Source organism: Cnephaeus nilssonii (genome assembly GCF_951640355.1).
Source record: "Cnephaeus nilssonii genome assembly, chromosome: X".
NCBI classification, from domain to species: domain Eukaryota; kingdom Metazoa; phylum Chordata; class Mammalia; order Chiroptera; family Vespertilionidae; genus Cnephaeus; species Cnephaeus nilssonii.
Window position 1 is genome coordinate 12,018,086 of NC_137071.1, and position 13,816 is coordinate 12,031,901.

Below are 13,816 nucleotides of genomic sequence, written 5' to 3' on the forward strand. Positions count from 1 at the left end.
AAAAAGAGCTCAGTGGTCAAATGTTTGGTTTACACTGAGCTAAACAACATCAAAATAAGTTAACATCGGGATTTCTCAGAGACTTTAATATGCTGTTTGTTGAGATTCTCTAAGAAAAATAAATTTTATGTAGTGTTTAAGATTATTGTGACCACTGAACATTTTTTTCTGTCACAGAGCATTCCATGGGATTAATGATTTGCTTTTGGTCTATTTCACTTGAAATTTTCAGCCTGGTTCAGAAATACTGAGATGTTGAGGGAAGAAGTATCTGTTGACAATTGGGATAGCTATATGCATCAACCTTCCAGACGGGGGAGCAGTGGCAGTGAAAATGAACAGAGGGAATTCCTCAGGGAGGTCAATGTTGGCAGGCAATCAAGCTCTCTAATACAGCTGCCCCTCCTCACCAGAAGCATTTCATTGGTGACCTTCCAAGTTTCTGGGTTCTATTTTTATTAAGGAGGATTTGCCATGTGCCAGACGGAAAATCAAGATAAAAAGACACAGTATCTGCCCTCAAAGAGTACAGTGAAAGGTGGGATAGAGAAATCACGTGTCAGAGGAGGTGGGGGTCTAAGTATCCACAAGGTACTATGGTAAGATCAAGGGCATAATTAATCTGGCCCAAAGGTTTAAGGAAGACTTGATCTAGTCTCTTCCTCAGCATTGCCTATGAAGGCAGCAGCCATCTCCTACTTGGCACCATGGCTGCCCTCAGACCACTCATGAAACCCAAGACAGTAAAAAAGAAGGCCAAGAAGTTCATCCGGCACCAGTCAATCCAATATGTCAAAATTAAGCGGAACTGGTGGAAACCCAGAGGCACTGACAATAGGATGCGCAGAAGATTCAAGGGCCAGATCTTGATGCCCAACAATGGCTATGGGAGCAACAAGAAAACAAAGCACATGCTGCCCAGTGGCTTTCAAAAGTTTCTGGTCCACAACGTCCACAACAGTTTGGAGTGCTGCTTGATGTGCAACAAATCTCACTGTGCTGAGATTGCTCACAACGTCTCCCCAAAGAACCGCAAAGCCATTGTGGAAAGAGCAGCCCAGCTGGCCATCAGAGTCACCAATCCCAACGCCAGGCTGCGCAGAGAAGAAAATGAATAGATTGTATACACATTGTATTTGTATTAATAAAATAAAATTCTGCCCCCCCCCCAAAAAAAAAAAAAACACACGACTTGACAGAGGCTACAATGCCCAGGCTGGTTCTTGAAGGCCAAGAAAGGCTTAGCCAGGAAAGGAAGATGGGAAGGGCATGTACAAAGGCAGAAAGGCTAGAGAAGATGTGGTGTATTCAGGGAACTCCAAGGAGCTTCCATCGCTAGAATATGGGATAAAAGAGACTGAATAGGTACAAAGCGAGTAAAACATGAAGGACCTTTTGTGGCAGGCTAGAAAGTTTGGATGTTATTCTCAAGATGAAGGGAGCTTATTAAAGGCAGTTGAATCCCAGGATCTGATTTATGTTTTTGAAAGCTCCCTTTGGCAATAGTGGAGAAAATGAAATGTGGAGGTAGAAGATCAGAAAGAAAGCCCCCAGAGGTCAGCAAGAATGACAAGGACCTGAATAAGGGAAGTATGAATAGAGAGGGGATGGCAAGTAAGGGCTTAAACTGATAGGACTGGATGAACCAAGATGTTGAGGTGAAGGGGAAAGAGGCATTAGTACACAATTGCCAGGTTTTCAACTTGAATAGTCCCAGGCAATGGTAGAACCACATCATAATACAGGAAATACTGGACAAGGGGCAGGGGTTTTGGAAGGAGATAATGTATTCAGGTTTACACTTGTTCAGTTTGAAATTTCAATAAAACGTGGGAAATGTTCGATGGTTGGAACTCTGAGTTGAGAAATAAAGATTTGGCAGGTAGCAGAATAAAAGTTGTAGGTGAAAAGGTAATGGGGGGATAAAGACAAATACATAATACCTTAATCCAAAAAAATTTAAAAAATTAAAAAAAATAAAATGAAAAAGCAAGTCAGAATAAACTGCATAATAATAAAAAAAAAAGTTGTAGGTGAAGCCACAGGTGTGGATGAGACTGGACAAGGAGTAGACAGACAAGGAAGCAGAGACAAAACCCCTAGGGAACTAATATTAATATCTCCCTCTTCCAGATGCTTATAGCATCTGTCTGGAACTCATATGGAATTTGTCACATGCTGCAATAAACATTTAGAACTCGGTGCCTATAGTGTAAAAAACATGTCATGCTAGAAATGAGGGTACAAAGAGGAATAAAGAAGGTCCTTTCTTCCAGAGAGACTATGATCTAGGTGTGGAGAATGAATTATACTCAGCTATTATGCAAAGTGAAATAAGAACTATAAATGTATTGAGTGTAGAAGAAGCAATTAATTCAATGGGAGAGAACAGGTTGCAAGAGGGGAGGAAAGCATTTGAGTTGGGCTTTGAAAAAGAAGTGTATTTTGGAAGCAGGGAAAGGGAAAGAAAGCAAGTAATTTGAGACTGGAAATTCACACACAAAGATCACAACATAATGGAGTGTATGTAGGAAGTGACAGAGGGGGAGACTGAAGAGGTAGCTTGAGGATCCAGGGAATCCCCCTGGGAGTCCATTTTAAAGGAGGCACACGCTGGCCTATGTAAATCCAAGTGCTTGTGATATAGCAGATTCATTCCTGCCTATTTCCTATTTTTAGAAATGCCTTTATAAGAACAATGAATCAAAAATGCTAAAGGAAACCTATAAATTACCAAACTAAGGCTTGAGGCTTGCAAATGCTTTCTCTCAATTCTGTATTTCCACTCTACAAAACTCTGTGTTAGTGGAACTTTAATTACTTGGCTTCATTATAAAATTTCCATCGTATGTAAGTGTAAATAATTCACTCTAATGCTCTCATTTGAATCTGTGGCTGAAAGCATCAGTACAGATCACATTTTTGTGGCACTTCCTTGGCACGTTGAAGGAAAACAAAATGGAAATGCTAATCAAGTCATGAGTGACTCTGACAGTGATGGATTAAAGATAGTAAATAATAAGAGATAAAGAAGTATGTTTTAAAGATGAAAAATATTTTATTTAAACTTTTCTTCATAAACACTTTTAACATTTTTTTTCAATTTAAAAACAGAATGGATAGCATAAACATGTTTGAATAGATTATATTCACGGCTTGGGAAAAATTACCTGACAAAAATGTAAAGGCTTTCAAAACAGGTATAAAAGGCAAACCTTATTCTAAGATTTTTTAATCTGTCCTAGGATTATTTGACTGTTGGCCCAAAATGTACCTAAAGGTCAAAATATTTTTCTAATAGACAAAGTACGCCCAAGAGGTACAGGGCATATACAAGTTAGGTAGAAAATAACCTCTCCAACCACCTCACAGGAACATTCCTTCAGAAAGCAAACTCCTAATCCTTACTGGTATACTGATGAACAAAATTTTTTAACACAGTTGTTCCCAAAGATGTAAAAAGAAAATCCAAGAATATCAGGGGGAACAAACCAAGCTGATGACATTCTCTTTAGTGTTACTCGTGTAATATTGAAGTTATACTGATATACTGAAAGGATCGGACTTCCATGAGTTTACTTATTCCGTTCTATGTCTATTGAGTATTTGACTTTATAAACTCTCAACAAACTAATTTTCCAGGACTTCTGTTTTTAAGATAAATCTCTTTTTAGAAGATATTTATTCCCAAACCAACTCTAATCTAATCGAACAAATGTATGATCCCTAAAAATGTTCAGAGTACAAAAAAAAAAATCAAAAAATGTATAATAGGCAAACAAAAAAATGGCACTAGCAGTTTTACTGCTATATAGCCCTCAATTATATCTAATTTCACTATTATCTATGTTGTGTTTCACTTCAATCTAAAACTTTAAATTATGTATTCTCAAAAGAGCTAGCCTTTTTTGAGAGATAGCTTATAAACTGAAATAACAATTTATATTATAAACTGAAATGTTATGACCTACAACCACATATACATATATAAAAATAGTCCCACTGAACGTTTGACATGTTTAGATTATGCAGCTCAAATAATTTGTTATAAAATATTTTAAAGCTTAGTTTCTTGTAATTAAGACAAAACTCTCCATTTTTACTTCTCCCCATACAAATGTGTGTCCTTTACTATGACTCGAGCAGGCTTCCCAGAATGAGGTGTCCAAAGGTGCTGCTTTAGAAAAGGTAAGTGAAGGGCTCAGTCAATATTTCACAAATTATAGTAACACTCACACAGAGCAGAGTAATGAGGACACAGAGAAAGCTGTCTCAAAAGCTAATAATTCTATTAATTAAGCTTTGCTTAAAAAAAAAACAAACCAGTAGTATTTTTTCCAATATAAAACCTTCAATGAGACAATCTTGAGTTTTATGAAAAGGTTGTAGTGCAAGAATTTTCTTTAAGCAGATTAAAGTCAAAACTTAGGTCAAAGACATGAAAGAGAACAAACATTTCTAATTAAGATGCAACTAATGAAGATCAGCTATTTTTGTAAAGTCTGGCATTTAAAATGTAAAGTGAAAAATAACACACAAAGATCACAACAGTTGCACTGAATAGTTTCAAATCTCTTACTGAATTTTTTAAGAACTACTATCTTGAACACATATAATGTATACAAACAAAAATGGTTCCAAATGAAGCACTCAAAAAATAAACTTGAAAAAAAAAACTATGAAAATTTTCCATAGTTTAGTATAACAAAAATAAATCTCTTTCAGCAATTAAACCGTAACTTGAAAAGGGAATGTAAGTTATCATGGATTTAAAAGAACCTAAATTAGCTCTACATATAAACAGAAGAATTTTCTCATACATTCATAAAGAACCCAAGCAATAGCAACTATTCTTAAAGCTTAAAACTGATTACAGCTAACATCAGGTCAGACATGACTTAAGTGTGAAGCTGAACCCAAAGTTACTTCAAGTTATGATTTCACAAAATTTCCAAAACATGAGCTTTGACCTTGGCCTTCTGACTTTAGAATGGAAAACCAAGAATTTCAACTGTTTGCCCAGATCTTACCTTAACTAGGGCTATGAAGTCATATCTAAGCAATTAAATAGAACCACCACTAGAGTGTAAAAGCCTGATGAAGGGTACCCTGTCTCGGTCTTTTCCAGCAAAAGACAACGAGGAAATTAATGAAGACATTATTGTTATTTCCTATAAAGCAAGCAGCAAACATACAAAACACTAAACCAGCTAATATATTAGAAAAATAACTAAATGACTTAGCTAATCCTAGCTTTCAAAAGTAAAATGAGTAGAAATTTTTAAATGAAAATGGTATCGTTTCATTTTTAAAAACAGAAAGCAAATGATAGAATCATCAAATACAAAAGAACACTAATTTGACTTCTAAAACCAATGCCATTGTTTTTCTTTTTCAAAAACTACTTGTGTACCTGATTGTTTCTTAAACCCAAACACCTCCAATTTTGGAGTATTAAAAAAATAGTTGTCTCATTTAACTGCAAAACAAAACAAAAGTCTTCACATTTCCATGACTTCACTCTTCTATCTCATGTTCAGTGGTGGCAGCAGCAAAAAAAAAAAAAAAAAAAAAAAGTGAAACTAGACAATTTATACAACAGCCATACAGAAGGCATTGCAATATTGCACCAATATCCTAAGATCTGGCAAGTTTCGCCAGTGTAGATCTAATCTGTATCAGCTATAGACTCTACTCGGGAAAAAATGGCATCAATATGAATGAACCATTCCCTGGTTATTCTTCTTAACTTTTTCAACCATTTGTTTTTCCTTCGAGTTGAAAGGTGCGGCTAATCCTAAAACACTTACTATAAATGCTTTTAAACAGTTATTCTCCATCCATTCTCTTTGAGGTTACTGTCCTTCATGCTAGTAGCTTTCAGAAAAAACAAACAAAAGCTGAGGGCTTATATCCCAGTGCCGCTAAATTTTTTGTACTAAATAAACAAATAGATATGACCAGTTAGATTATAATTCTATTCCTTACCTCTAAGTCAAAACTGAGCTCAAATTTTCCACAAGTTGCTACTTTCCATTCAATAACAGATGCAGCAGCCTTACTGAATGTAAAGAATGGAAGTTGCACTTACTTTTAAGGGGCCTTTATTTAGAAGTCTGGTATTACCTAAATTCTCTTTAAAAGTGCTTGCACGCTGCAGGGCCAGGGCTTGTCATATATCATTCCAATTCTCACTAAAAACAGGGCAACGTTAAACAGACTGCAAAGAAAAACATGTTCAAAAAGAAGACATACATTGATAAGGAACACTAACGTTTACTTTTGAAAATATAAAATGTTAGTTTTCAGAAATCCATACATGTTTCAGGAATATGAGTTTAAATATTACTGAATCAGTATGGACTGTAGACTACTTTGACACGAAATGAGGACTCCAGTTATTTTAACTTTCTAAAAATGTTAATACATGAAAAGACATTACATCTAAAATTCAACAAGTATGGCAAACCGTGTGTGTGCAAGTGCACTAGCTTAAAAATATAGAATACTAACCACGCATAAAAGAGGATGTGCCTTATATATTCATAAGATGTATGCACGTATGGGTACGCTTTCACTAACACAATGCAGATAAGAGAAGGCAGCTTAGAAATAGTGTTTTGAATATAAAAAGTTAACTTTGTAGAAAATTTATATTTTTGCATTTTCAGCAAAAAGCCATGCAAAAAAGGGCAAGAGTTTTAAACTTAAACAATAAAACCAAAAGGTCTAACGGACTGAAATAAATGTTCAAAAAGATTTCAGATCAAGATAGGAACAGAAATTACAAGTGACACTTATCAGGTCTTCTCTTAGAAGATGCATGACTCCTACAGTGACATCTGAGAGAAATGTTTAAAGCATAAAATCAGCTTCCCAGATAAGTGTATCATTCTATTAAACTGACTCAGGAAGTAGTTTCAAGAGCTAGTGCTTAGAACTAACTTATTGCATGAGTTTGAGGCCACTAAAAAAGAAAACAACGGATGCTAGCACAGAATGAAAAATTTGTATGCTATTAGACCAATGGCTTTGATAGTAAAACTGGTGAGGTTTTTCTTATATGTTTTCAATTAACTACTCTGTCACAAACAAATTTTTTGTTTGGCTTTGAAGTGAGAAAGATGTCATTAGTTGCAACGTCTGACCTCATCCAGTATATATTCTGGAAAATGCAGGTTGCACACTTGTAAACCATCCAGCTTGCAGGGCATCCGTGGGTACTCATCTTCCTTCCACTTGTTTTCTTCTGGATCAAAAGTGAGAATGGAATCGCTGTAATGACCGTTGTAGCAAAGTCCTCCAAGAACCATTATTTGTTTGTCCAGCACAGTCACACCATGGCCACTTCTACCAATTGGCATGGATGCCAAGATGGTCCATTGGTCAGTCTCTGGGTTGTACACTTCTGTGGAAGGGCAGCCCTGAGATTCAAAAGAGGCCCTCAAGATCACACAGACACCACCGAAGACATAAAGCTTGCCATTATAAGAGATCATCTTGTGAAAGCATCTCGCATAATTCATCTTGCTCTTATTCTCCCAGCAGTTGGTAACAACTTGAGTTCTTCTGGTCCGTTGTTCTATGGTCCCTTCTTTACTGGGGTCAAAAACGCACACTTGCTTGGAGGTGGACGAAGAGGTGATTCCACCAGTGATATACAACTTGTTATTGAGCACTGTCCCTTCATGTCCATATTTGTTAACTGGATAAGGATCCACGAATTCCCATTTATCATTGATGATATCATATCTCTCAGTTGAATAGAAAGTCTCATCTCTGGTTCTGCCTGCTACAGCGTAAATAAACTTCCCAATAACACCAACTGCAAATTCTGAACGCGGTACAGACATATCTGCCATCCGGAGCCAAGAGTTGTGTCTGGGGTCATACCTGAACACTTTGGAAGAAGCATGGAATTCACCATCTGGGCCCAGTTCTTCCCCGCCCAATAAGAATACAAAGTTATTGATAATAGCAAGGCAGTCCGGGCGCAGGGGTACTTGGGGGCCCTCTAGTTCCCACCAGACTCTTGGTTTCTTTAAGAGGAGTATTTTACTGTTAACCATGCTATGTCCAATCATTCCTCGGAATACTGTAGTTTGGGGTTTGGCAGAGCGGATGCGGCTTGATTTCATGTCCAACAAAGGCTGATGGTGAATGTTCTGAAAGTAATTCAATGCTTGTTCAACTTCATAGCGCAGCTGTCGAGAGTATCTGTAAAATTCTGATGTCTTAACCTAAGGAAAAAGTAATAAAATTTAACCAAAAGAAAGAACATCAATGGCACATAAAACATCAAAACCCACTAAGATGGTTAGTGTATGATTTTAGGCTTACTTTACTGAAATTGCTTTTCCTGTTAAGATCACAAACTTTTTTTAAAGCTTTTATCACATTTGTTTTTTGCAATCTATAATTGTAATAACCTATGCATATTTCCAAGCTTTTAAAAGTAAACAAGTTATTTTCCAGGCACAACTTAAATTCCTCTAAAATGTATTAATCACCATTATATGTCAGGCCCTGGGCTACAAGTGGTGGCTACGAGGACAGACAGAGGTGTCACAGCTGAGAAAAATATGACCATGGTTTTCTTAACCACAAGGAACAATATAAGAACAACCATAACTGAAAAATTTGGGGAATCAAATTAGTGAGTTAGTAAAAACACACAAAATTCTCAGTAGGTTTTTCACATAAAGACTTGGCATCATAAACTATTATAATTATAGATAAGAATTCAGTTAAAAAAAATTCAGTTGATAAGAAAAGGTCAATTTTTTTTTCATTTTATTTTTGAAGTTAAAACTACCTAATTAAGATGATTACTAAGATCTTATAAAGCACACTTTTTAAGTATTGTGCTAATGCTACAGGTAGATTTAAAAATATGAGTACTAGAGGCCCAGTGCATGATTGAATCATACACATGTAGGGTCCCCTACATGCTTTCGCTTTTCGCGGTGGAGCTGGGTGCCTGTCCGCTGGTGCACCAGGCCTTTCAGAAGCCTCCGGCTTGGCGGAGGCTTCTGAAAGGCCTGGTGCTGGAGCAGACAGGCACCCAGCTCCCCCACTTTTGATGGTCTGCGGCTGCTGAGGGGGGCTACCCTGCGCCTCTCAACGGCCGCTGAGGGGGGCTGCCGCGGACACCTGGCTACCCTGCCATTGAGAGGCGCAGCTGGGTGTCCGCGGCAGGCCCCCCTCAGCGGCCGCGGATCTGGCCGTTGAGAGGCACAGGGGGTGGGAGTCCCGCCCCCTGCGCCTCTCAACAGCAGGGTAGCCCCCCTCAGTGGCAGCAGATCCGTGCCTCTCAATGGCCGGATAGGCCACCCCGAGTCCTGCCCCCCAGCCTCCCACCACCCAATCGTGGGCAGAGCGGAGTGATGGTAATTTACATGTTACTCTATTATTAGATAGGAAGCCCGGCTGGTATGGCTCAATGGTTGAGCATTGACCCATGAACCAAGAGGTCACCAGTTCAGGGCATATGCCCAGGTTGTGGGCTCGATCCCCAGTAGGGGCCATGCAGCAGGCGGCCGATCGATGATGTTTCTCTCTCATTGATGTTTCTATCTCTCTATCCCTCTCCCTTTCTAAAAATCAATAAAGGAAAAAAACTCTCCCATTGATGTTTCTATCTCTCTATCCCTCTCCCTTTCTCTCTAAAAATCAATAAAGGAAAAAAATTTTTAAAGGATAAGTAAGGTGTGGTCTGTTTCCACAGAGAACTTAGAAAAATATTTGGGGAAATGAAAACATACACATTTACCAGTAAGTAAATGAGGCAGTTGACAGGTATGAAGCTGTACAGCACATCTGTGAGTGCTATAGAACTTTAGATATAAAAGATTATCAAACTGGCCTTAAACACCCAAGGGAGTACTTTATGAAAGTGGTAAGAAGTTGAAAACCAATCAGAAAAAGCCCGTATCATATTTATATAAAATGAGTCTTGCCATTTTTTTTCCAAATTATAAGAGAAAGTTTAGAAAGTTACAGAGGTAGTAAAAGTGAGCCACAGAAGAAATGGGCTAAGAAAACAAGTTATAAAGGAAAAAGAGGAAAAGACAAAGGCAAAAGAAATGCACCTAGGGGATCAAAAGGGGGAAGGGAAAGGCAAGGGTGCTCCAGAGAGGGAGAGCACCAAGAGTCTTGCATTTTAACAAGGGATCTCCTGTCCTAACTGGTTTTGGCTCAGTGGATAGAGTGTCGGCCTGCAGACTGAAGGATCCCAGGTTCGATTCCGATCAAGGGCATGTACCTTGGCTGCGGTCACATCCCCAGTAGGGGGTGTGCAGGAGGCAGCTGACCGATGTTTCTAACTCTCTATCCCTCTCCCTTCCTCTCTGTAAAAAATCAATAAAATATATATTATTTTTTAAAAAAACCTTAAACTTGTTAAAAAAAAAAAAATGGAAATGGATCTCCTGCCCTAACCGGTTTGGCTCAGTGGATGGAGCACTGGCCTTTGGACTGAAGGGTCCCAGGTTCAATCCCGGTCAAGGGCATGTACCTTGGTTGCAGGCACATCCCTAGTAGGGGGTGTGCAGGAGGCAGCTGATCAATGTTTCTCTCTCATTGATGTTTCTAACTCTCTATCCCTCTCCCTTCCTCTCTGTAAAAAATCAATAAATTATTTTTTAAAAATAGATCTCCTAAAATCATCAAAAGATTTGATTAGCAAAAATGAATTTTTTTTCATTTTCCATTCATTTCTTCTATGAATTGCCTAACAGTGTGCCTCACTCATTTTCTCATTGATTTATAAGAGCTAAAAGGCAATAATACCCTGGAAATCAACAAGAAACAAACCTCCAATTAAATATTTAAGAGCCTACTGTGCACAGCCAGTGGTCTGAGAGCTACACAGGTTTTGAAGTATAAGAATCTTGTCCAGCATAGTAATTAAGCACCATGTCAAACAGCCCAGTATGGTGATTAAGAGTCTGATTTAGGCACTAGCCGGTTTTCTCACTGGTTAGACTGTTGTCCCAGGGACTGAAGAGTCAGGAGTTTGATTCCAGTCAAGGGCATATACCTCGGATACAGGCTTGATCCCTGGCCCCGGTCAGGGCACATGCAGGAGGCAACCAATCGATGTCTCTCTCCCACATAGACGTTTCTCTCTATCGCTCCCGCTTCCTTCCATTCCCTCTAAAAATCAATAGGAAAAAATACATATCCTCGGGTGAGGAGTAACAAAACAAAAAAATCTGATTTAGGAAATATCTGACTTTGGCACTCACAGGCTGTGCAATCTTGGGCAATTCAACATCCTTAAGCCCGTTTCTTCATCTGAATTACTGGATAACAATAGTACCTACACCTCATAACCCTAAGAAAGGAGATAAGCAAGATAATATAAGTGAAAAGAACTTAGTATGGTGTCTGTCATAGGGTACTGTACAAAAAATAATAGCAGTTACTAGCTTTTTTACTGACCAGGGTACATCTGTTGAAGTGTCACTCAGCTTAAGTCAATGCATCTGATGATGTGCTTCCCGTCTGTGTAAAAATTCAATCTTTCAGAAAGTAGAGGAGAAATGAGAGAAACTGTTACTTTGGATCTAATCCTCACCAGTAATACATGATTAGTAACATACCAGTAGAAGGAAGCTTTGGAGAAAGCAGCCAACAGCCGTGTTGTTTGGAGAACAAGAAAGGAAGGGGAATGATGCACATATTGGATAGACAGATTTCAAGTTTTTCAAAGAAAAATTAGGATCAATTCCAAGATCAGAAACTGTGTAAAGGCTCTCAAAAGCTTGGAGGTTCTCAAAAGCATGATGTTGACTGCATAAGGGGAAGAAAATAGTAAAGTATCTAAAAAATCTAATGTGCTGCACAGAGCTTTCTAGAATTCAGATGTTAAAAAACTACTTACAACAGATGGTAAAAACACACACACACGCACGCACAAACAGGCACATAAAATAAGTATTAGTGGAATGGAGTTGTAAGAAAATTGTGAACAAGGCTAGAGCCTCTGAATGAATTGTGACTGTATAAAGTGCCAGATATTGAATAAATGGTAGTTTAGAGGTTAAAATAAAAAGTAGAGGAAAAAGTGAAGTCTCCCCTGGATGAGGTGGTTAATATAATATTAACAAAGACAAACAGCCTTACTCCTATTTTATTTCCATTCTCAGCTAAGAATGTTTTATTCTTTCTAATCTGAAGATCAAATACAATGACTAAGAAGAAACTTAAATCCAAGATGGCTGAGAAAAAAAGAAAAACCAGCTAGATATCCTCACTGAGTTCAAGTCATTTGATCTCACAAATCACATCCTGGGATCCTGAGAGGCTTCACAGATAAGGCTGCTTAATTGCTTTCTGTAATCTGTGTGGAATCGTGAAGAATGGGAGAGGACTAGAAGCCAGACAGATTTCTCAACTACAGACTGGTTAGCTTGAGGCTGATCCTGGATTGTTTTAAAAAAAACAACAAACAAACAGCACTTGCAAATAAGAAACTACTACACACTAGAAGCCTCCCTAAAAAATGCAAAACTGGGAGAAACCAAGATGGCGGCATAGGTAAGCACCTAAACTGCTGCCTCGCACAACAATTTCAAAACTACAACTAAAAGACAGAACGGACATCATCCAGAACCACAGGAAAGCTGGCTGAGTGGAAATTCTACAACTAGAAGGAAAGAGAAAAGTTCACGGAGAATCAGAGGAACTGCAAAGGGCTGAGGTACGGAGACACGCGCGCAGAGAGGAAGGGCGGCTGAGTGCCTGGCTGGCTTTCTCTGGCGGGAGGGGGAAAGAAGCCCCCGACTGCACTGAACCCCAGTTCTGACTGCACTGAACCCCAGTTCCAGGTGAAACCCCGTGGACCCAGGCTCATATGGGGGTAGTCTGCACTGTCAGGTAGAGAGAAAGGCACACAGAGACAAGGAGACTCGGGGGAGCCGTGGTGGGCAGGGGTCTGGAGGCGCGCACACACGAATGCATGCAGAGAAGACTGACTGTGGAGGTTGCCGCAGGCTTTCCCTAGTGGAAGGGAGTCGGAAGCTCCTGACTGCACTGAACCCCAGTTACTGAACCCCAGTTCTGACTGCACTGAACCCCAGTTCCAGGCGAGTCCCTGGGGACCCACGCTCTTACGGGGGGAATCTGGACTGTCAGGCAGAAACTCGGGAGCCGCGGAAGGCAGAGGTCTGGAGGCACGTGCACAAGGGCAGGGCTGATGGGAAGCCAAGACTGTCTGCTCAGCCCTGAGACTTCGCCCCATCCAAGCTGAGCACAGAGGCTTTTGCAGTTTTGCAAGTCTGGTCCTATAAGGCTGTCTCCAGTACAGAAGGTCTCCCGGCGTAGACACAGCTGATACACATAGACAATTGGCCTGGAGGTTAATTCCTCCCAGTGATACCAACAACAATCAAGGCTTAACTACAACAAGACTGTGCACACAGTCCACAAAGGGGTGCACCAAGAGTGTCCACCTCAGGTAACTAGGGAGGTTATAAGGTTTTTCAAGAATTATCTAGAAAAGGCCGATAAATTTAGCAAGACCCTCGAGGATATGAAAAAGGACCAACTAGAAATTAAACATACACTGACTGAAATAAAAAATATTATACAGAGACCCAACAGCACACTAGAGGAACGCAAGAATCAAGTCAAAGATTTGAAATACAAGGAAGCAAAAAACACTCAACTGGGAAAGCAAAAAAAAAAAAAAAAAGAATCCAAAAAGTTGAAGATAGTGTAAGAAGCCTCTGGGACAACTTCAAGCGTACCAACATCAGAATTATGGGGGTGCCATAAGAAGAGAGAGAGCAAGATACTGAAAACCTATTTG

General features: G+C 39.2%; 2 protein-coding genes across 3 annotated transcripts in view; one reads left to right on the forward strand and one right to left on the reverse strand.

Moving 5' to 3' along the window:
• Positions 1-448: 448 nt before the first annotated feature.
• On the forward strand, positions 449-2,742 carry LOC307095855 (large ribosomal subunit protein eL32-like). The gene has a single exon (XM_079765454.1). The coding sequence runs from the start codon at positions 708-710 to the stop codon at positions 1,116-1,118; it is 411 nt and encodes a 136-aa protein (XP_079621580.1). The 5' UTR covers positions 449-707; the 3' UTR covers positions 1,119-2,742.
• Positions 2,743-2,831: 89 nt separating this feature from the next.
• Positions 2,832-13,816, reverse strand: part of KLHL15 (kelch like family member 15) — a 42,606-nt gene continuing 31,621 nt past the window's right edge. Inside the window, exons 4-5 of one of the 2 annotated variants that reach the window (XM_079765160.1) lie at positions 7,149-8,240; positions 2,832-6,194 (exon numbers count right to left, since the gene is read on the reverse strand). In XM_079765160.1, coding sequence (XP_079621286.1) covers positions 6,192-6,194; positions 7,149-8,240 — 1,095 coding nt within the window. In that variant the 3' untranslated portion in view covers positions 2,832-6,191. Of the gene's footprint in view, positions 8,241-13,816 lie in introns of both variants that reach the window. The other variant, XM_079765159.1, reaches the window with a different exon arrangement.